Source organism: Trichosurus vulpecula, chromosome 4, assembly GCF_011100635.1.
Source record: "Trichosurus vulpecula isolate mTriVul1 chromosome 4, mTriVul1.pri, whole genome shotgun sequence".
NCBI classification, from domain to species: domain Eukaryota; kingdom Metazoa; phylum Chordata; class Mammalia; order Diprotodontia; family Phalangeridae; genus Trichosurus; species Trichosurus vulpecula.
The window spans coordinates 267,547,449-267,572,154 of NC_050576.1; the positions used below are offsets into that span (position 1 = coordinate 267,547,449).

Consider the following 24,706-nt stretch of genomic DNA (forward strand, 5'->3'; position numbering starts at 1 on the left):
CTCAACCAAGATCCTTTGGCACCCCCATGCCTAAAATGGCATTTTCTAACTGGCAGAGGACAGGTCAGACTGGGCTGATACAACAAAAGAGAAAAAAAGAATGACAGCAGAAGCTTTATGGCCACTGTTCTAAGAAGCCTCGTTCTTGGAGGAAAGGGGAAGGGCAAAGACACCACAAAACATGATGCTAGTTTCTTATGCCTTACAATGTCTGTGTGATAAAGAGGGCAGACTAGCTCCCAGTTGGCTGGGTCTCACAGACAGAGAGGCTTTGATTGGTACTGAGGGATCACATAGTTGGAAGGGAAGGATCATGGGTCAATCTAGTCTAACTCCTTCATTTTACAAGGTGAGGAAGTTGGGTGATTTGCCCAGGCATACTGGCAAATAATGGAAGAGGTGAGGCTTTAACTCCCAATTCAGCCCTGTCCACAACGTCTACCCTGCTCTGATTGCTGCTCTTAGGAAGTGGCCAGTGTAGAAGTGAACCCAACTGGGCAGCTACAATTTCTAATGTGGTCATGATCAATTCCAGAGAATCTTGGACTCACTGAGTCCAGTACAGGGGATCGATCAGTGGCTGTGATGTTCTCAGCCACAGTGATGATCAGTTAAATTGTACTAAGAACAATCAGGACTAAACTTAGTGGGACAATGAAGAACAGAACACAGAAAACTAGACCTGAAGTCAGAGTCGAAGTCTTGACTACAGCGCTGGCTACCTCTGTGTCTAGTTTCAAGTCATATCCTCTCTCTGGTCCCTAATCTATAAAATAAGAGGCTTGTACTAACTAGATGGTTTCTCAGGTCCTTTCCACCTCTAAATCCATGATCTGACAAATGTATCAGTGCAGAATCCCTTGTTCAAAGGTTAAAACATCCATCGCTTCTTTTCTGGAATGTATATACTGCCTTGTACTAGTTACTTAGGGTGTTGACCTACATCTTATTCAGCATCTTTGTTATAAACCACATAGTTTTAGAGGTGGAAGAGACCTTAGGTCATTTGTACGATTCTTCTTTTTTTTTTTAATATAAGGTAACTTCCTGAAGATTTTATGATCCATACCAAAGATCTGTACCACACATAGTGGCAGGGTTGGGATTTAAACACAGATCTTGACTCTTAAACTAACACTCTTTCCATGGCACTGTGTTGCATTCAACTAAAATGTACTGAATTGAAGAACATTTATCACAGAAGCAGTGGAGACCAATGACAAACATTACTTAGTTCTTAGCTGGGTAGAGGGGTGGAGGTGAAATGAATGGGTAGTTTTCTTTGCCCTCTTTCCTGGAACCTCAAATTAAAACCCCACAATTTTAAGATATTAATATTCTTGGCTGAGGGGCAAAACTGTTCCAAGACTGAAAAGGAGGGGGAGAGAGATGCTTACTCTTCTTTAAGTGCTCCTTTCTTGCTAGGTTCTTCAACAAACGCTTCGGTTTCTTGCTCTTCTGACATCCCATGCAGGTATGGATTTAATGGTGGTGGCCTCCAAAAAGACCCATTTTTGAACATACGAAAATCTTCTGTTCTCCACTTGGTTGGAGCATCTCCCTAAAAAACACCAAGATACAGGACGATTAGGTCTAACTTTACATATAGTCAAAACTAAAGCAGAGGTTGGGTTTACTTGCCTGTAGAATTGAATAAAGCTTCCATCTATAGTAAACATGGGCTGGAGTCTGGTTTTCAAATAAAAACCTAAAAAAAACCAACAAATACACAGTTTAAATTTCCAACTGAAATGATCTGACTACTCCTCCCAAATAAATGTATGTACAAGTCAGATATATATCATCTGACTATTGTAAAAATACCATGAACAAGACCTGACACTGAAAGCCAAAGAGGTAATTTTCCCCCTTTAGCCTGATCTCATCTTACCAACAACTGACAAAGTCATCATACACATAAATGCATTCTTCAAAGAGGAATAAATTTTAATTTAGCCAAACAAATCACCCTATTCTAAAACATTCATTCTACACTAAATCTAATGAAATAAATCAAGCTATTGAAAGCATCTCTCCAAAGTGTAATCCCTTATCTGGTGCTTGTCACCTATTTAAAGTGTAATCTTTAAAAATTCAGTATATGGAAATCAAAGGGTTATAGGACCATGGATTGAAAGCGAAGAGAGTGCTGAGAGGTCATCATTTTATAGATGATGAAACTAAGGACCAGAGATGTTATCTAACTTCCTCAAGGGCATACAGTTAGTAAGAGTGGGAACTTTACAGCCAGGTGCTGGGACTCAAAGCCGACTTTCTTTCAAGTGAACCACACTGCCTAACAAGTAATAGCTTGCCACTTTTCTTTTCCTCCCAAGGCTGTTTCAAGATACTATGGAAGGGATTCACTATTTTGCTCCTTCCTTTTAATAACCATGTCAGAGGTATTTATCCTATCATAACTCATTGCTTATAAAGACTTTACTCTGAGTCTAAGGTTCTTCACCAGGGATATACGAATTTTTTTATTCTGGTGTTGAGTATAACTGGTTTCTCTGGTAATCCTATGTATTTTATTTGCAAACAATTCAGAGGTACCCATAAGCCTCCACAGACCACCAGATGGGCCAATGACAGAATGAAAGTCAAGAACCCCTGCTCTAAGCCAAAATAACAGCCTGTGATGAAAACTCTTAGGTTTTATCATTTAGTTGTGATATAATGAAGCTGCTTAATTAACTCATTTGAACCAAACACAAAAAAAAGCAAATATATCCTATTCTCCTATCTATTGAAATCTCCCTTTTCCTATTTTAAAAATATACTTTTGAAACTTAAATTTCAAAAATTAAACAACCAAAGACAATGTATGCAATTTAGGCAACACACACCCACCTGAACATAGGATTGTTGATTTCTCTATTCATAATCATGGCTTCAAACATTGGTCCTTCACGTACAACAAACTCTATCATTCGATGTATCAGTGCGAGCAAATTCCTATAACAACAACACAGTTAAAGAAAAATGGATTCAGACCTACCACTATATAAAACTATACTTCACCTAAGTTACTTTAATTGTGCAGGAAACGATTATTTTGCTGACTAATACAGAATTTTATACCAGGTAAAAGTAATTTGGAGTAAATGTTAATGCTCTGCATTATGGGGAGAAGGGAAGGGCATGGTAAGGGAAGGGGAGGGAAACCACAACACATCCTGATAATATTAAAGAGTAAATTTTCTGAAATGTCACTCCTAATTTTCAAAACTTAACTCAAAAAGTTACTATGAATCAGGGACTAAAAAGGAAGAATACTGATCATATATAAAAATTGGAAACTGAAAACTTACAAGCTATCTTACTAATTTTACAAGAAAGTATTACTAAACTAACATCAGATAATGCAAGAAGCGAGTTAACTTTTGTAAATACTATCATATATGGCTACAATTTACTAAAAATTGAAAACTACCAGGTAAATATGCATATGGCCAGATTTAATAAGAAGTCCATCTAATTTCCATGCTACAGAAATTTTTTTTTTAAAAAAATACACATTTATGGGCTCTATAGACCATTGTAGAACTGGGCATATATACTTTTCTGGTTCATACAAACCAGATGGAATTTTTATTGAATCTGACCCTTAAAGAGGCAACATCCCTTTGGTCAACAATACAAATAACATACATTTGTGAAATAAATGAAAAATTCTCCAAATTGTAGATTAGAGGCTTCCAGCTTCAAAATAGTTTATGGGTAATAAAGTCTTAAATGAAAGTTATTCCCCACTCTAGTCAAAATACTGCCAAAAGGAGAAAAATATAAGGAGCTTTTCCCAGGTTACATAACTTTAATGGGGCATTATCTGGGCTAAATTTCAAAGTATTACAGCAGTCCCTTTGCCTCTAAGTCTGTTAGCCAAATTTGAAAAACAATTTTATTTCTTAAGAAATCTGACAATGGGTGCTATGATTGTCAGATATATCTCAATTTACATCTGGAGATTTTTTAAAAGTAATGTAAAGTTAGGTAAAATGAACTTGGCTGTCTCCTGGCCAAAGCATTAACAAATACTAATTGGGAAAAGCAAAAGGATATTGGCTCTTGGTAAAATGCACAGACATAATTTATTTACCCTATTAGCACTGCCAGAAAAATGTGTTCTCATATCTGCTACGACATATATTTTTAAATGTATGGTTATTTTAGAAAATTATCAATTTATATGGCATTATGTCATTACCCTGCTTCAGAGTACATAATTAATCACCAAGAGATAAAATTTTATTGCTTAATTTCTCACATTTCTCAAACAAACCTACTTAAACTGGACACTAAAATATCTACAAAAGTGAAAAAAATTAATTTAAGACTAAAAGGAAAAAATTTCTAATCTATAAAAGATTTAAAACTAGGTAAAGTGTTGACTATCTAGACATTTAACTGCTACTACAATGTTTTAGCTTTCACAATTAAAACAAGTGACCCAAAGCATCCCTTAGGTGGATGACCTTGCCTAGAAGTTATTTTTCTGCACATAAGTATTTACTTCTTTACAAGAAAAGAATCCTGCAAGAACATGTAGTTCTAAGTTCAAGTACTGAGAATATTCTCCATATTCATATAGGTTCTGGTATTCTTTTGGGCAGGGGTAGTAGAGGGAAATGATAATGAAACTATAATTCAGTTTCTAAGGTCCTGCTAGTGTCAGCCTTCTTAAAGATATGGGAAATGTGATTCCCATCATCAAATGCTCAAATATGGTCTACACATCCAGAAAACTAATGTAGATTAAATTTAAAAAAAAATTAAGATAAACACTGGCAAACCCAGTATCCTAAGTGGAAACTGGCTTATTAACTTTAAACTAGGGGTTTATACTAAAAGTGAGTCTTGAGACTTTTTCACCAAAACTACACTCAACCAATTAGATCTTTTTAAAAGAAATAAACTAAGCCATACACAAAGATATTCCTCTCCATAAGCTTTTTGAAATGCTGCAAAAAGCAAAAAGACCTCTCTCTTTGAATGCTAAATAACATGAAAAACTAGTTTGAAATAGGCTTACAACTTTGATAAATATCTCAACATTCATGATCAAAAATTTAAGTAATTTCAATAATTTAATAATTTAAGTAATATGACTTTTTAAAAAAACATCCTTAATCTGACAATTAGCTCCTTCTGGCACTAGCCTAAATTTGCGCTTATTAAGACAATTTTACTCAAACTCCTTGCCCTAAAAGTTGTGTTTTTTAAAAAACTGTTGCTCTTATTATTTTTTTAAAAAGGGACTGTTTTACAATAGAATGAAAACAGTGTAGTACAAAAAGATGATAGTTTTTTAAAGTGCATTATTTAAAAATGTCAATTATCTTACTCTGGGCAACAAAAAAATAAAAATGTCTCTCAGTTATAATAAAACCACATTTATTGGAGTCGATCGTACCAATGTCTGGTCAAAAACTGTATACTTTCCCAATCCATCCCATGATGTTTTCCTGGTCCCCCGCTGCCGCAGACAGTTCAGCTGGTGTTGCTCACCAAGGCCAATGTCAAAGAGAATTTGGTATTCTTTTGTGTTCATTTATTATCCAACCAGTGTTGTGTTCCTGTGTTTGGGAAAAGGCTTAGCTTGACTGAGCAAGAGCATGCCTAGAGAAACACCTCTGCTTTTAAACACTATCTTTATAAAGAGAAAAGGGGGGAAAAAAAGAAAAACAAAGAAACCCAACTATCTCCACAGTGAAGAATTGCTTCCCCTGTGTATTGTTCAAGAATATGAGTTTAAAAAATCATTTAAAGATCTACAAAATAAATCTATAACTCTACCAAGCTCTTCTCAACCAAGATTGAACATTAAATGCATATAATTCAGAGAATTACAGAAAGTTACAGCACATGAGGTAGAAACATAACGCAATCTAAAGCACCCACAGTATGCAAAAAGCTCATTAAAGATTTAGTCTTCATACCATTTGACCATCATTTTCAAATGAAAATAACCACATCCTATTCTACAAAAACTATAATTCTATATCTTATTCTAAAAAGGAAGGAGTGACATAAAATTGCAAAGTATAAATTATGAATTAGTAAAATTTCCAATTCCCCCCATAAGTAAGAGGAAGGAACCATTGCTCAGTCAAGCCATTACCTTTTCCTCAACACCATTTTTTTAATTCAGAAGGGGATATTTTCTATATTTAGATCAGTAATAATAAAGAAAAACATGTACCTTTCTGTTGGGATAACCACTTTGACTATGGCTTGCGACAGAGTCTGTATATGAAGTCACATCAGATAATAAACATAGAATATGTGAGTATTGTTAACAAGTAACAAGCAAAAATATACATATGCATTGAAAATACTACACATCTAATCATAAGTTTTGCAGGCAATCACTGCTGTGAAGTTATACACTAAGCAATTACATATATGCAAATGGATGTGTTCAGTGAACCATGAATGTTCACTAAATGCCAAGAATCAGAACATTCCTGCCAGAATGCACATCAATGCCCGGAATCAGTACTACACTGAGAAGTCTAAGATAAGGATTTTAATTTGTGAAATCATTAACTGTTTGCCTTGGACTGTACAAGTTTACTACTTTGTTCCCAAGCCTTTAAAACCAGCCCTGTCATTTTAAGTGTAATTCATTAAAGAACCAACAAATTCTTATAACTGTAAATTAAGTTGGTTTTATGTTTATAAAAAAGTAAAGAATACTCACCCTTTAGTATGTTTTTACTACAGTTAGTTGCTTTAACAAACCACAAATACCCTAAAAATATTCTGAAACCTAGTTGGTCCTTAAATATTACGTCAGCTAGTTGCCATCTAAACAAATCAACTATTTAGGAGGTCATTCTAATTGAAAACTAAGCCAACCGATTACAAAGCAGAAGTTTCTTAAAACAAAATAAATTTAAATACTGCAAAACTAGCACCTAAATAATAAACCTGAAACAACAGGGAATAAAGAGGGAGAAAAAAATAACTGAAAATTGGAGAAGCATAACTAGATTTAAAGGAGTGACAGTAACAAAAATATGGCCTGATATTCCTGAGGCCTCATTTCAATACTGGGGTTTCATGGGCTAAGGCAGGGAACAAACTATATGTATCTTTAAGGGTTACCAAACAGATAAGCACACACAATTCTATAAAATTGTAGAAAAGAAAAACTACCATAAGATTTAGTATTTACAAATTAGATGCGGCCCTATGTACATTTTTAAAATTACCTTCTCAAAATCCTCCTTGCTTTTAGGTGGAGGTAACATTGGAGCATTGGGGTTCTTTAACCTCTCTCTAGGCTGAGCATTGAAAGGCAGGCCGGATGGTGGGGGAGGAAGAGTGTGTTCCATCATAGAAGGTGGAATGTATATTGGATGTGGTGGAATAGGTACAGCTTTGCCCCACCCTAGCTTCATTTCAAAGGACATGATCATCTTTCCTACAATAAAGAAAGAGTTACTTCACTAAATATTTGGCTTATAAACAAAACCAAATATTTTAAATTGCATTTGGATTTTTTTAAGTTTATTTTTAAATTTCAAAACTACATTTCAAACAGTGAAAAGGTGCTAAGGCTTCTGGACAGATCAGTGCTGCTTACCATTTAGGTTTTTCAAAGCTCTCTCAGCATCTCTCCTATTCATAAAGGCCACAAAACCACAATTTCTTTCTCTTGCTCTTTCCTCATCTGTTCTTGGCCACATAATTTTGACACTGGCTAATGGTCCAAACCTCCCAAATTCTTGGCATAACATTTCTTCATTCATCTAAAAAATATGAGTACACATTTTTACTCAAATAAAAACTCATTAATTCATACTTACGAATTTTTAATATAGAATTTGTAATTTACTTCAAATGGGTCAAATTCTATTACAATGAACCTTCAAGGGGCACTGAAACAATTTCATTATGAAGGAATTTCATTGTGAACTATAAAAAATGACATTCTCAATCTGTAAGATCACAATATAGAGCTATCGCACAGTGCAGCTAAGACTTAGTGGGGAAAAAAGTCAACAGCATTTACACAATAAAAGAAAGAAAGAAACCTCAGAGCAAACTACTTTTTACTCATGTTTATTTATTTCTTCATCCCTTCCCACTTTCCTTCTTTCAAACTTCTGGAGGAGGAAATTATTTTATTGTAGTGGATGCCTTAGGAATTAAAGCTGTATTTTTATGGTAGGGCTATTTAGGCTGTTTAAGGTAGGAAGGAGAACAGAAGGATACTTAGAAAGGGAACCTCAGAAAAACCTATTTTTTTTTCCTTTCATAAATTAACACTCTAAAACATAGACATCAACAAACAGAGGAAAGCAAAGTGACAAGCATACTATAAGTGGCAAAATGTACAAAATATCCTTTATTCCTTCTCTAAAACTCAAAAGTAAGGGTCAGTCATATGACAGAGCTAGTTGGACAAGACATAACAGGCAATCAGCCAAATAATATGCTAACAAGTTTGGTCACAGTGGAGTTCAGTCATAATGTTATGATATCATTGTGAAGTAATCTTAAGATATACAATATACCTGCAAGTATTTCCAATTCCAAATTAATGGTCAGCTTAATAGAGCAATATTTAATAAAATAAATGAATATGGGCACTCTTGGAATTTGCAATGAAATTATTTACTGATATCCATTCAATTAAGTGTTACAGACAAGACGCAAGATCTTCCTATAGTGTTTGTTATAGAAAGTTACATAGAGAGCAGAAAACATGCTGCAGTGGATTAGTCCTTGAGACTCAAAGAATAAATTACTATTACTAGAGGTCATAGGCAATGACTTGCAAAATACTTTTTCTCTTTAATAATAGAATCAAAATAAAGTTCTTCAAACAAATATCAATGAAAATCTATTAGAAAAGCTGTTGCTGCTTGTCCTTCCTTTTCGAAGAGGACCAATGATATCACTATGCTCATATTAAGAACTGACTTGTCTCACTATCTGACGGGCTTTATGAGCTTTTACAGGGTGTTATGTTAATGGGAATAGGAAGGTCTTTCCCATCTATTAACAGGCCTATGTGACCTGCTTTGAGCTAGTCACATGGAAGCCTGAGTTACATGAGCCTAGGTCACATGGAGCCCAGGGTGGGAGGAACTTGCTAAACGGATAGAGCAGGAAGTAACAGTATGAGTTGGAGCTGGGAGAGAGGGCGTAGAGAGCAGCTAGCATGAGTGAGACAGGGAGTGATTTTGCTTACGGGAGTTTGTTTATGGGGAGGCGGTGCCCCCTGCACTGGTAATGTGCATAGACTTCTTTATTACTACGATGGATTTGGCTTTCTGATGTTGGAACAAATGTCTTGGTTTCATCTTTGAGGAAGAGGGTTTCCTCTATTTTGTGATTCAAACCTGGGAATATGCCAGCATATTCATAGCTGCTGCTGTGGGTATCACTTTGGCGATATACAGGGTCATCTCACAATTATAAATTTTTTAAACACATAGTTCAATGATACTCCACAGTATGGAAGTTAATTGCCTTAAAGGTTACCAATCTACTTTTTTAGATTGTTTTCTTCCAAAAAGAAATATGCCGTAATATTCCATTTAGATCTGTATTATTACCTGTGGGTTAATGTTTCCAAGGTATAAATTTGTAGTACTTGGATCCCCCACATCATGCGAGCCAGGCGCATAGTCATCAAGGACTAGAACAAAAAAGAAAAAGGATTGTAACCCTCAGAATAAAAACACTGTTCAGAATTTGTACCATGTTAAAGAGCAAGAAACTATATTACCACCAGATGATCTATTTCTTCGGGAAGGCGCGTCCACTAAAAAAAATAAACAAAATAAGACATCCTTACCTTTAAATTATATTATTATCTTATCAAAGATGCTTATTAAAATAAATTTTACTTACTAGAACGACGCTGGCCATCTGAATCTGACTGAGGGGGTTCAAAACGACTTAGCCTGCCTTTTGTTTTATGTCTTTCATCACGCTCTTCTTGAATTCTGTTGAAAATATTTTAAGTCACCAGCAATGAGTTAAAAAATACAATCCTAGTTACTATGAGTAAAAAAAATTATGCATCCACTATATTCAAATAAGGTGATTTTTATTACTTTCATGTGGCAGTCATATTTATTACTTTTAGGAACAAAGGTCAGAACTTAATTACAAACTACAGCTGCCATACAAGACAGCCCAGATAACTGGGTCCTTCAGTTATGTACAAAGGCAACTTATGGCCATTATACTACTAATATCAAGCCTGAAACAGAAGAATTATTTTTATTTATTTTAAATTATTATATTTAATGGGGAGGAAATTAAAAGTTACAACTACTGAGAATTTATTGGGTCCTCGCCTATTTTTTTCCTCAAGAGGAATACATTTTTCCACTGCAAACAGGACTCCGGCCATTAGATAAAGCATTTTAATTCAACCCACATATGGGAAATTACCAAGAGGCATGACTGTGAATTTTATTATAAGTTCATTTTCAAACCCTGCCCCACAAAACACAATCATAAAATCTTAAGAGAAGAAATCCTAATGATGGAATAATTGATAGTAACTACTAGGTATACTGTGTGGGTCTTTCTTGCTTTCCCAGGCATCTATTCGATACACCTCATGACAGTTATTCTCCACGCTGTAAAACTTACTGTTTTAGTTCTTCTTTGAAGAGTTCCAAATTGCTCTTTTTCTTTTCTTTCTCCCCTTTCTTCAGTGGCTATGAAGGATATGACAGGTTATGATTCAGAAAATGGAAGGTTTAACAAAACGAATGGTTCAATAATCACGCCATTTCTAAACCATATTTACCTCTTGGCCACTGATTTCTTTAATGTCACTCACTAATAAGATGATGCTGTTAAAAATAAAGCTTATCATACTGTCAAATATTTTGTATCTTAAAAAAAAACCAATTTGGCACTATTCTTAAAATAATGAGGTAAAAGAAAAATTTTAGCCCAATACACCTGAAGTATTTTGCTATTTTTAAGAAACACACCAAAACTCGTACATCTAAATAAGTATTGTGATCCAGAGCAGTCATTTTGGAAGATTATACACTTATCCAAAAGATACTGCTTAATATATTTTTGCATTGTCTCCTAAACTTGCCTTCGAAGCCAGTTTAGAACGTAAGAAAGGGCATCAAAATTAAGAACAAAAATCAATCTCATTCTTCTATCCTGGTATCTTCTTTTTGACCAAAAAGAATATACTTGTACCCTATACTTGATCGCTCCATCTACTCACTGGACTTGGCTCCAGGTGACTTTTGGCTGTTTCCAAAACTCGATCCATCCTCAAAAAGGATAAAGATATGCTACTGATACATTTTTCAAAAGAATGTGTACAGATTCTGAGGAATATCCCATATGAGGACTCCCAAAAACATTATGAATAATGGGAGCTATTAGAATAAGTATATTATTTCCCCTAACTTGACTTTAAAGGGCACAATGCTCATTTATATGTAAAACATCTGGTATGTTAATTTGCAGGTACATCTTAAGCTGCAACCAAGCATTCTTCACATACACTAACTGAAGCGCCAACTACTGGGTTAGTATCAAATGTATGAACGTTAAGAAAAATGCAAATTCTTGTGCCATAACAGTATACCTAAGGAAGCAAAAGAAGAAACTGTATACTGCTTAAAGCCTGTCAGTGGTCATGTGCCACGTGCTAATATAATATAATCTTCTGAATGTGAATGCTATTGGGTTAGAAAACGCCAAAACTCACCACCTCCAAAGAAAAAATACCAAAGTCCTGCTTACAGTGGAAGTACAGAAAGTAGCCTCGGCAAGGTCATCCATATAGACATGAAAGGTCAATGATTTCTGAGTATGACTTACAGGTTTTTTGGTTTCTATCACAAGAAGGGATGGTGGCCTTTCATTGGAGGACTGATTTGGTGCATTCTTTTGATCTGCAAATCGTGAGGATGGCTTGTAGATTTTGCCTCGTTTTTCATCTGTTTCATGTTCTTCTATAATTTAAGAAATTGGGATAATGCTTACTACATATAGTAAGTTTCAAAACTGTTTTTCAGTCATATTTGTTAAGTACCAACTATGTGCCAAGCATTGTGCCAGGTGGTAGATATGGCTGAGAGGACAAAAAAGGATGTTAGGTACACCTACCAAAAGCAAACAAAATTGGTTAAATGATTCCAGAGATACAGATATAGATAGATGGACACACATGCATACATATGCATATATATATATATATATATATATATATATATATATATATATATATATATATATATATATATCTTATATATGTTGCTTCCTCATAACCACTCTACTGATGCTGCAAGAGTAAAATTACTTAATTTTAATAAGCATTGGCTCTCCACCTATACTGACTGCAGCATAAATTCCAACTCCATTAACACTCATTGGCATATACAACGACCAACGTTCAGTGCTAGGTGGCTGGGGGTTTGGAGGGGCAGGGGGGAGAGATGGGGATGGAGGAGGTGATAGAAAGTCAAGTAAAACAGTCCTTGACTTCAAAGAATTTGCAATCTAGTAAGAAGAATAAGAGATATAAACATTAACTATAACACAAAGATAAATATGAAAGTGAACAAGAAATACTATTCTCCCCCCCAAAAAAGAAAAGATCACGGCTGACTAATGTAGTAGGGGAAGTAAAACAAAGAAAGCACAGGAGGGAAGTGTTATTTGAGTTCAGTTAAAAAAAAGAATTTCAATTTGCAGAGCTTTGTAAGCTGATGGACAAGAGCAGTAAAGCATTGACCATGTTTGGGGAATAGCAAATAAACCAGCATGGCTAGAGCACCGAGCTCCTCAAGGGAAATATTGCGAGGTAAGAATTAAAAAGTAGAAATTAGATTGTGTTTGGTCTTGAATACTAACCTTAAAAAGGCCAAACTTTGCCAGTTTAACCACCAGATCTCTCTATTAAATACTTACAGAGAACTTTTGAAATGTTCAAACCAAAAGGTACTAAAATAATGAGTAGATCATGAGGCTGTTTACTTTTCGTACTGTCTGTACTTCTCCCATTTCCTTTGTATTACTGGCAAATCTACTAGAGGGTACTAAAGGGTGGAAGGAAATTCTAATTAGAAATTTTCTCCATTTGTTATCTCTCCCAGAAAATATAGAAGGGAAAAACTGAAATTCATGTATGAGTGAAGCCTGGCAATTATTTGTGGATTTCAATGACCCCTTCTCACATCTGCAAAGAATAATGTAAAGTTAGCAGGATCATGCCATGTGTTCCTTTCAATTTCATACTTTGAGATAAATCTGAAATTACTGCTGATCTGTCAATTTGAAACAACACACGTGGGAAAGCTAAAACAAAAGTTATGCTATGACTGCATTTCACTTGCCATGGTTCTAGCCAAACTCTGCCACTAACCAGTGAGGATGTGGCCTCGAGCAAGTCACCTGATCTCACTGAGCCTAAGTTGTTTTTTCCATATCTAAAATGAGGATTATACTAGTTGTGAGGAGCAGCATTTTGTAAACTGTGCATGTACTTTCACTAAAGTGTGCCTCTGATCTCTTTTCATGGCATTTACACGACCCTGGGTCCTTGAAGGCTATAAACACAAGCTTTGCTAAGTCGCCTCAAACTTAAAAAAGGCCTTATGTAAAGACAGTCAAGGCTGGATTGTGTTTTTCATCAAAGGACCAGCCCAGAGAAGTCGGAGGAGGTCCATAAGCAATGAGTGAATTTTTTTCAGCCACCTCAGCTTATTAAGACTATTTATTAAGGGATAGAGGGATTGTGCTCTGGAAATCACCAGAGAAAACCCACTTATTGAGGACTGAAGCAAATAAATTGTTGTCCCTTCCTTTAGATGTTTCCAAGATCATTCTGCTTTTAACTCTCAGAAAAATTATCTGTGTTAAACAGAGAACTCTGGGATTTAATACAAAGCCAATATATAATAATACTGAACTTTTTTTTTAAGAAAAAGGCAATGTAAAAAAAAAAAAAAGGCAATGTGGCTAAAAAGCTGGACTTGGAGTCATGAAGGCTTAGGCTCAAGTTTCACCCTGGGCACATACTTATGATAAAACATATATCCTTCTCAATGCCCCTGGACAACTCATAAAAACTTTAAGTTGAAAAACAAGTGTTGAAAAAGCTTTCACACACTTTGATTCTGAGCTACTTAATCAAAATCTACTATGACTGCTAAATGACTATATTCAGTTACCATACGCAAGCTTACCTTTAGCAGCATTAACCACACCACCTCTCACAAATGTTTTCACTTTATTACCATCACTGCCTTCAAAAGCAGCAAGGAACTCTTCATAAATCTCAGCAGCTGCCTTCTCATCCTCCTAAATAAGGAAATTTAACAATTTAGCGCATGGCTAACAGTTTAGTGCGTGGCTTTCTACTGTAAATCCCAGTCAGTCATCCAGGTATATACTAGCAACTGAAATCTTCCATCCCTAAGCAGGCAAAATAACGATTTCGACCTATCAACAACTGTGCAGTCACTTACAGAAGTTATTAACTAGGCAAACCTCATCCTTGGGAATAAAAGCATGCTTTCAATTACCAATGTAGACTCTTTTCTATACTGAATAAAAACTATTTTTAGGCATGCCCAACTGCAGAGCTTGAACTTACCACCCTTAGAAGTATCACAGTCACAGGAGAGATATCAGGCAAAAGAGAAAGGAGGACAAATTACCTTCTTCTTCAGTTCTTCTTGCTCTTTCTTGCTCAAAGTCCTTTTAGCTGCACTCATCTTCCCAATGCTAAAAGCTTTGAGCTTGTTTTCCAGGAGTGGCTATGCAAAGAAAAACAAGCTTAAATGTTTCTGTAAACAATTCTTGAAATACCTCTTTTCAGAACTGATGTCTATGTTCCAAAGAAGGCGCCAAGCAAGTGAGGCCTCCCTGCCCCACGCCAGGGGACAAGGTCCTCTGTGCTTCGAAGAGCACCAAGAGACAGACCCAACATGCAAGTGCTTCCCTGTGGTCTTTCCCTCTACTTGCTGAAAGCCAGTGGGAAGGAAGAGGACACTCAGCAAGATGCAACAGGAGCGACAGGTGAAGGACAAGGAGGAATGGTGAACTTATAAACAGGAGGGAATGAAAACAAAATTTCAACTTTAAAACCTTTCCTATGTCAATGCTTCAAATATCACAAAATACGTTCTTCATTTTAAATCAACAATTTGAAATTCTAGAGGGGGAGTGAACAGTAAGCAGCACTCCCACCTCCTATATTCACAGATCTAAAAAAAACACTATAATGAAATTTTATGATATGGTGAAAAAGAAATATGAGAGCGTGCGCGCAAGCAATCCCTTAGCAGAAATGAGAGATCTATAAGTGTCGTACACTAAACATGTATTCAGTACATTTTTCAATGTATTGCTCAGTTATGCTGATTTTTTTCCTCTTCTTTTTGCTGCCTTTTAAAAAAACAGCATTTGCTCTGTAGGATGGCTGAGAGGATAATGTGGAAAAAAAATCTATCAATAAAAACTTATTTAAAATTTTTTTAAAAGTACAATTTGAAAACTGTGAAATCTTCTTCATAACTACTTAAGATAAACTTTCCATTTAAAAAACTGCATATCATAAAGTGACTAAACTAACCACACAGCTTTTTAAAGCCAGAACTATTTAAAGTCCTATCATTTTCATATCTGGATGAAATGTTCCAGTTACAGGGAATCAAAATACTTATCAAGTACTACAAATTTGTTTACCAAACACTGTTCTTTACTTAACCATCCAGTTATATAGTAGGCTATATTTGCAATCACTTTCTTATCAGTAAAAAAAGTTAACCAATTAATTCTGTTGATATATGAGTACCTAACATCATAAACCATCTTGGAAATACTTAAATCAGTAGTATAATCTGTATATTCAAAAACATCCAAAACTATCTGAATGATGTCGTTCATAAAAGATTAATCCTAGTAAAAGAACAAGATACTCTGCAAACAGTTGCTATTCCTGGCTCAAAATTGTTTTTTAATTTAAATTTAGGTTATCAAATTTTTTCATTTCTTGAAAAGACAAAAACATCCTTTTGCTGATAATCCTTTTGTTGATATATACTCCAATGCCACAAAAATGAAACTTAAAAGTTAACTAGAACTTCTCAAGATTGCATGCATCAAGTGTATCTTTACCACCACTGGTAAAATTCGGCATCACAAATAATCAACTAGATGCCACCTCACTTTATTTTCTCTTAAAATCCATTTTGTTCCACTTGTCTCTCTGGCTCATTTGTATATTCATTCTGTTCTTGACTTTTAGCCTTTTCAAAATCATGCTTCCTTAGTCTTTTCCTAATTCTCTCACCAGAAGTGGACCTTCAGGTCACAGCATGAAAGGGACCTCACCAGTCAATTTACAACTGAGAAACTAAGGCCCTAGGAGATTCAGTGACTTACTCAAGGTCACGCAAGTCATAAGCGTTCGAGGCTGCATCTAAGAACCAAGACCTCCAACTTTCCATTGTACCACTTGCCAAGTCTTGATTGAATCATTCCTTCTTAAGTCAAGGGCAGGAAGATTGGAAGGGACCAGCTCACAAGCCATCTCTCCCTGAACACCTCCCATCTAGAAGGCCTCCCTGGATGAACCTATCAGCAAAGGCCCAGTGTAGGGCAACTCAGAGGCCAAACCTGAGCAAGAGAACAAATAAAGAGCAGAGATGGGAAAGGCCATTCAGGCAATTGTCTGTCATTCTACACGGGAGAGGTTTATTCCTCTGGATCTTGAAGGTCTTTCTATTTTAAAATGTAAGTAACCAAACGAAAAGGATGAACACTGACACTGTGGTCATCCTAAAGATTAGTTTACCCTTCTAAGTACTACATGACCTTCAGGAGAAAGCAAAATTAAAGACAAGATGAGGTGAAAGAGGTGGGTGAAAGGAATGACAGAGAAAGTCAAATTGGAGTAAAGATAAATTTTGTGGAGAAAGTCCAGGACTTGAAATTCTTTAACCCGAGATTGAATCAAAGCCCTATCATTCATCAATGGCATGATTATAGAGCAATCAAATAACCACTCCAAGCCCCCATCTTCTCATTTGTAAAATAGGGACAGTACTTTTGTTGTGATACACTGACATATGTAGTCCAATAAAGGACCCTCACTGAATGCTTTTTCAGCTTAGGAAAACATGTTTACCCTTTGCTGACAGTCCCTGAGAACCTGGAATCTATCATCAAGAGGCATCAAAAGAGAGGTAGGCCCAGCCAAGATACTCAAAATCATTTTTCAGACCACCTCTGGGACATATTCCACAGGCTGTTATGCCTTCGATTTATATATTTTTTAAAATATCATTCTGAAGTCTTCCCAGATTAATCACAAGAGAATTTATTACTTTCCTGTTACTTGATCTAAATAGGCACAGAGAAGAAACTCCTTGATCTCTACTCCAAATATAGATTTGCCTCTTCTCCACAAATTGCACTTACCCTTGAATAACTAGTATGCTATCTATATTGGACTTGTCTTTTATTGTAGTTATACCTTCCTATCTTAGACTGTAACTTCTAAAGAAGGAAAGAGATCTAGGTAGTTGGGGGGGAAGGGTTTGTTTTGATTTTTGCATGAAACTTTTTGATATAGAGCTACATACAAGGTGATAATTTACACCTAATCAAAAGTGACTTCAAAATTATTTTTAAAGAGCCTTGAAAGCATACTGACATAGCAGTTGGAGAGACCAACCATAAATAAAGTTGGTTTTTGGACACATGTTCTGCAAGCTAATTAGATCAGGAAGAAAAGGAGGCAAGAGTTCTTGTTTGTTTTCGTTAAGGGTAAGGAATGGTCCCCAAACTATCTGTATAGGTAAAAGTTTATTAATATTTATGTTTCAAATAACTCAAAATTTTATCCTTAACATTTCACCAGAAATTAAAATTGAAAAGCTCCAGCAACAAGTTAAGGTAAGCAAAAGATTATTCTTTTCACCACAGGATACATTAATAAAAGCTAGAACCACACATTTTTAAATGAAACAAGACTGAGATACAAGTTTGAAATTTAATAGTTGAATAGCACAAAGAATTTAAAGTGAGAACCAATTCTAAAACACAGAGCAAATGTTACACTCAAGTTATTTTTTTCCAACTAACCCTTGACAGATTTTGATGGGGAGAATCACAAAGGTTCTCACGGGTACTTTCTGTCCTATAATTGTGCTTCCTCGGGCTCTTGGGTCGTGTCCGACTTGGCATATCTGTATCTGAGGGTCCAGCTGCATCCATCTTCAGGAAAAAAAAAAGCAAAAGAAATCATATCTGAAGATTATAGTCCTAGTCCCTTGAAGATATTTTTCATTAAAAACTATATACATGAAAAAGTATAAATCAGTAGGTCCTATTAGCAGATTAAAAGTTGCTCATTTGAGAAAGAGCAGACAGTCCCTTCTGTTTGTCCCTTCCTCCTTATGATTCACTTTACATAAATCCTAAGATTTGATATGATAATACAGGTTTTACAACCTATATACAAAAGAAGAAACCTTTCTATGCAAAAAAGAGGTCATATGCTCAAAATTTAAAAATAATATTTTGTGGGCTAGAATTAGTTTCCCAAAATTGTCATTATTTAATATTTATTTCATGACACTTCCTTGTTTTCACTTAATGTCTATGAATTTTGTAGATTAGACCTGTGAGTCAACTGTCTCTACCGATGCAGATCAACATCTGCTCTGGGACTTATACCCTTAGGGAGATTCATGGAGGACTGAGAGTTTAAGCGACTTGCACAGGTCATGCAGCCAGTGGGCATCAGGAGAGAGCTAGGCTTTTTGCCTCTGGTCTTTCTGACTCTGAATTAGGTCTTTCTCCACTACAACACACTGCCTGTCCTTCTGTGAATTTTGAAATGGTTACTTCCAATGACTTTTAGCTTCGTGAATCCATATAAACTAAGCATTTATTTCCTTGCCTTAACACTAAATTATGAAAATCAATATAGCCACAACATTCAAAACTATTCTTAGAAGCTATATAGCAAAGAATAGTGTAGTGGAAATCACACTGGATTTGGAAGACTTCAGTTCAAATTTTGGCTTTGTCACTTATTACCTGTGTGACCTAAGTTACTCTCTGGGTCTCAGCTTCCCCATATGTAAAACAAGGGGCTTGTATTATGATGATCTCTAAGGTACCTTATAACTCTAAATCTATGAACCACACAAGCTACAAATTTTTCCAGGTGACAATTTAAGGTGATACTTGATTCATTTACATTCATTAAAAACTTTTTAGAATTATCAAGCATTGAGGAATACATCAACAGGAATCAACAAACTCCCAACTTATGAACCTAACTCCACCTGATATCCTTAAGTGTCAAATTAATGGCAATCTATTTCTTTCAGTAGTATTCCACTGTCACCTGTGGCATGTAGGGGTCTGGAAACCATCCCAAATGGGGACACAAAGAATTGGATATTACTGAAACAACTGAACAACAACAATAAAATATGATGAAACATGATATTCCAGCCCGGAGAAAAAACTGATGGGAGTCTAACTGCAGACAGAAGCATCTGGTTTTTACTTTATTTTTGGAAGGGTTTTTGGGTCTGTGTTTTCTTTTTGCAACATGGCTACTATGGAAATACATTTTGCACAACTGCATATGTATAATTTACGTTAAATTGCTTGTCTTCTCAAGGATGAGGGAGGGAAACAGAATTTGGAACTCAAAGATTTAAAAAAAAATGTTTAAAAAAAATTTTTACATGTAATTGAGAAATAAAATGAGAGAAAAAAAATATTATTCTGAAAAATGGTCATTTAGCTCTTCCAATCTGCCAAAAGGGTCCATGACACAAAAAAAGGTTAAAAATTCCTGCAGAGTTACAGCATTTAATAGTGGAATCACCATTTACAATTTTAAGTTTTTTAAAAAAAATACTTTTTCCTAAATAAGACTAGAATAAAAAAATAAGGTTACTAAAATTACAAAAATTATATGAAACAGAATTACAAAAACAACAGCAACACAATCAAAATTTTATCGTAACATCCACAAAGGTTGTAACAGTGAGGAAAGAACATTCTTTCCCAGTTCCTCCATTCTCATCTTTTATACTTACATGTGCATCTGAAGAGCCAGATGAGTGCACTGTGTCTGATGATCTGGCCTGTGAACATAAGAAAAACAATGCCAATTCAAAAACGGAAAAAATTGTTTGTACTCTAAAGTTTAAAACATGCCATTTCTCTTGGTAGAATTTACCCTTCCAACTTTGCTGGCATGTCTTCTCAACGAGCAGAAGTGAATATAGGCAGAATCTCCAATATACAAATAAGCTGCATTTCAAACAAGTCACTTGTAGGAAGGTTAAAACCTCTACCTGCTCAGTAATCTAAAAATTCAAACATGGATTATATTCTAAATATGTACAGGATAATATGCTAGACACCAAGGATACCAAAAAGGAAACTTAAGTTCCTGACAATTTAGCATCTAGCTGATATATGCATGCAAATAATATACATACATAATATGCCATTAGAATGAGCAAAGTATATGAAAGGAAAAACAGACATGAGATTAGAGGGGGGAATCTCCTTTACCTGGGTAGAACAAGGAAGCTGTACCCGAGTTGTGCTTTGAAGGAAGAATAGCATTTCAAAAGTGATGAGGGATGAACTGAACAAATGTACTAAATTTTAAAAGGTTTGATGATCGGGAGGAAGAGTTTAGATAAGGGAAGCAGTATAAAACAAGGCTTGGAAAAGTTAGCATGGCATCAGACCATGGAGGACCCTGAAGGCTAGACTCAAGCACTTGTATTTTATTCCAGCTAGTACAGAGCCACTGAAGGTTGTAAAGGTATATAACGTGAGCATTAATATTACCATGGCATCAGCGTGTGAATAGACTGGAGAAAGAAAGGCTTATTTTTTAATTACAATCTTATCAGTGCTAAACTGCTACAACAAAAACAAAACCAGAAAGCAAATCACTAGACACAGAAAGAAAAAAAATCTTAGTACAGAATCTCCAATATCCGTAAGAGTAAAAACTAAAGAGTACTGAACTAGCAGTATGATCAGGATTCGATTTTTATGCAGGTATTAGACTTTGCAAATCTAACCTTTTTTTTTTGTTTTTGCGGATCACTGAGGCGACCTCAGCATAGAAAACTCAAGACTGTGAGCATTCAGAGAACGGATCCTTCCTTGCCCCCCACATGGGTATTCCTTTGACCAGGACAGACAATCAGAATTGCTAGACCCAAAAAAATTCAATTCTATGCAGCCAACCTGGTGATGAGACTCACCACACTTAGCTAGGCTGGTCCTTAATTACTTTAGAGCTATGTGGTATGGGGGATACAGCATTGGGCCTGGAGTCAGGAAGATCTAAATTAAAATTCAACCTCAAGCACTTGCTAGCTGTGTAAACCTGGGTAAGTCATTTAAGTCCTGTTTGCCTCAGTTTCTTCAACTGTAAAATGGAGATAATAACGGCACCCACCTCCCAGGATTCTTGTGAGGATCAACAGGTGTAACATTTGCTTCCTTCCTTTCCTTCTTTCCCTCAATCCCTCCCTCCTTCCTTTCTCCTTTCCTTCTTGGCATTTAATAAATGCTTGAGGAAAGTAACTAAGAATGTTCACCAAAAACACCAAAAAGAATGTTGAAGGGTTCACTTCTTTTTCATAGTTTACCTTCAATCAACTTTGTTCTTCCTAAATGTATATCTGTCCCTGGTATTTTCTACAACTTCCTTCTCTGCTTAACAACCAAACTGAAAAGGAAAGTTGGCATACAGTAAGAAAATTTGTAGCTAAAATTAGTCTATGAACTGTCACCTTAAAAAATCAAGCACTAAAACATATTCTCAGATGTCACTGACCGTACTAACTATAGCCTAGAATAAAATACCAATAAAGGGAAATGTGTAAGAATTTTCAGTTAATAACCTAGAAGAAAAGGCATTTTTCTCTAGTACAGGTTAAGAACTATCCCTTGTCTCCCACCCCCTATATCCAAACTGTTGCCAAAGCCTGTTGGATTTTACCTTTACAACAGAACTTGAATACACCCCTTTCTCTTTTCTGACAATGCCACCACTTGAGTATATGCCCTCATCACCCTGCTAATACAATAAACTCTAGTGGCTTCCTATTCCCTCCCAAGATCAAATACAAAGTGTTCTATTTGGCATTCAAAATCCTTCATAACAACCCTCTCCTGCCTCTCCTGTCTTCTTATACCTTAGTCCCTAATATATAGCCTTCCATTCAGTGATATTGGCTGTTCATGAACATGACTCTCAAGTATTTTCTCTGGCTGTCCCCCATTCCGGTAACACTCCTCCACTCCAATTACCTCCTTGTCTTCCATTGGGTCCCAACTAAAAATCACACCTTCAACAGAAAGGCTTCTCCAGCTCCTCTTAATTCTAGTGCCTTCCCTTTGCTAATTGTTCCTTATTTATCCTGTATATAGCTTGCTTCTTATATATGTTTGCATGTTATCTCCCCCATAAGATTGTAAGCTCCTTAAGGGCAAGGCCTATTTTTGCCTCTTTTTGTATCCCCAGTGCTTTAGTACAGTGCCTAGCACATAGTAGGCATTTGACAAGTATTTACTGATTTTTACTTGACTAGTACTTTTTCTGATAATTCTCGAAACAACTCTGAAACAAAAATTATGATAAAGAGGGACCACAGGGGGCGAGAGTACAAATGATAAGATATAACTATGAACCTCCAAAATTTAAAAAAAAGAGTAAGTTTTTTCTATCCCCACACTGCAATTTCCAGCTGTTTTCCTCAGGAGACATTCACTAGTTAACCTGAGAAATAGGTACATCATCCCATCACCAAGACTAGTTCATTCAAAAATTGGCATTGACTCAGAATCTGGAAAGGGCAGGCTGGAGCTAAGCTGTTAAAGGCTTTAAAAGCCAAACAAAGAACTTTATATTTTATCCTAGAGGGTAACAGGGAGTTTATTGAGTAAGGAAATGACATGGCCAGACTTGAGCTTAAGAAAAATCCTCTGGAAGCTGTGTGTAGGATAGACTAAAGAAGAGAGACTTAAGGCAGGGAGACTAATCAAGTGACTATTAAAATTGTCCAGATCTTGAGCACCAGCTCTGGAGTCAGGAGGACCTGAGTTCAAATCTGGCCTTAGACACTTGACACTTACTAGCTGTATGACCTTGGGCAAGTCACTTAACCCTAATCACTTTGCCTTCCCCCCTCCAAAAAAAAAATTTGTCCAGCTCAGAGAAGATAAGGACTTGAATTAAGGTGGTGGTTATGTAAGTTGAAAGAAGGGGTCAGATATAAGAAATGCTATAGAATTAAAAAAAAAAACAACCAGACAATATTTGGGAACTGAGTAGATACATGGGTGAGGGAGATAATGGGAGTCAAAGGTAATGGGAGTAAACCTAGGTGACTAGAAGGATGGTGCTGCCATCAACAGAAATAGCTAAGCTGGGAAGAGGATTGGGTATGGTGAGAAAATACGTGTTCCATTTGGAAGTGTTGAATCTGAATCTGAGATGGAGCTAGATATAGCAATCTGGAAATCACCTGTTTAAAAATGCTAATTAAACCTATGGAATGGCATTAACGGAGTATGATATGGATGATGACGCAGCAAAGGAGACTAAGACCGAGGAGGGACCAGATACACCGAAGGATAACTAGGAGACAACAGCCTCACAAAAACCCAAGAAAATATTTCAGAGGAAAGTGTGATCCAACAGGGTCAAGTTCTACTTTCTGTAGAAAAGATGACGCATGAGAAAAGCCCATCCACTTTGGCAATTGAGAGCTTACCTTCTACTCAGGACAAATACAAGGAACTGACTACACTGGAGCATGTGTGTTCTTCCTTTTGTGGCAGAGGATGCAGTAGTATAGAAAATTTATAAAGAATCTGATAGGCTCCTCCAAACCAGGCCAACATACTGACTTTAGTGCAGAGGAGGAAAAAATACTTTGGAAAAGACTGTTCGGGATCAAGATATGAAAGAGATCAAAAGCCTCCTACCTGTGTAGCATGAATAATGTATACAAAGAGTCCAAAGTTGCTGGATGCATCAAGTACTAAATGTCACCAAAAAATTAATGTAACCACCTTAAGAAAAGAACAAGAGTTGAGGTTGTTTCTGGGTTGTTTTCACTCTTTCGTTCGGTAATACTTAAACCATTTTTTACTTCTCAATTCTAGATCAACCACTTGTGAGCCTCTGATGCTTAGTTTACACTAAGAAAACGTAAGAATCTTCACTTATTAGCTAAGTCAGTAAAGGTTTCAAAAGGGTGTTTCAGAGAAAAGGCAGGGGAAAATAAAAGAAATTTTAAAATCCCAAAGAGAGAAAGAAAGAGCCAAAGCAAGAATTTAATTTTTGGTCAAGAGGAAATGCAAGTAACCAACAGAAGAACTTGGTTAGAATCGTTCTGGTAAGTTTAGATTAATAACAAAAGTGAGAAAATGACTGAAAAGACAGACCTTGAAATTGTAATGCTAATACAAACAAACTATACAATAAAATTAAGAGCTGGAGCTAACAAAATATAGTGTACAGCCATTCCTACTTGGAGAAGCAAATAAGGATGATTTTCCTGTTCGCTAAAAGCAACAAGAAATATTCTACAAAACACCTGGTCATTTCATATTGAAGTCTGTGTTTATGATTAACATAAAAAAAAAAGACCACCATCAAGAGAATTTCATCATG

General features: G+C 35.8%; 1 protein-coding gene across 3 annotated transcripts in view; it reads right to left on the bottom strand.

Moving 5' to 3' along the window:
* The window catches only part of LOC118848873 (U2 snRNP associated SURP domain containing), a 77,285-nt gene that overhangs the window by 32,491 nt on the left and 20,088 nt on the right, over window positions 1-24,706 (bottom strand). Inside the window, exons 2-16 of one of the 3 annotated variants that reach the window (XM_036757911.1) lie at window positions 20,088-20,135; window positions 18,109-18,240; window positions 14,676-14,774; window positions 14,202-14,316; window positions 11,833-11,966; window positions 10,627-10,694; window positions 9,874-9,968; window positions 9,749-9,784; window positions 9,576-9,658; window positions 7,595-7,760; window positions 7,221-7,432; window positions 6,206-6,249; window positions 2,854-2,958; window positions 1,642-1,708; window positions 1,398-1,561 (exon numbers count right to left, since the gene is read on the bottom strand). In XM_036757911.1, coding sequence (XP_036613806.1) covers window positions 1,398-1,561; window positions 1,642-1,708; window positions 2,854-2,958; window positions 6,206-6,249; window positions 7,221-7,432; window positions 7,595-7,760; window positions 9,576-9,658; window positions 9,749-9,784; window positions 9,874-9,968; window positions 10,627-10,694; window positions 11,833-11,966; window positions 14,202-14,316; window positions 14,676-14,774; window positions 18,109-18,240; window positions 20,088-20,135 — 1,568 coding nt within the window. The remainder of the gene's footprint in view (window positions 1-1,397; window positions 1,562-1,641; window positions 1,709-2,853; window positions 2,959-6,205; window positions 6,250-7,220; window positions 7,433-7,594; window positions 7,761-9,575; window positions 9,659-9,748; window positions 9,785-9,873; window positions 9,969-10,626; window positions 10,695-11,832; window positions 11,967-14,201; window positions 14,317-14,675; window positions 14,775-18,108; window positions 18,241-20,087; window positions 20,136-24,706) is intronic. The other 2 variants (XM_036757912.1, XM_036757913.1) reach the window with 2 other exon arrangements.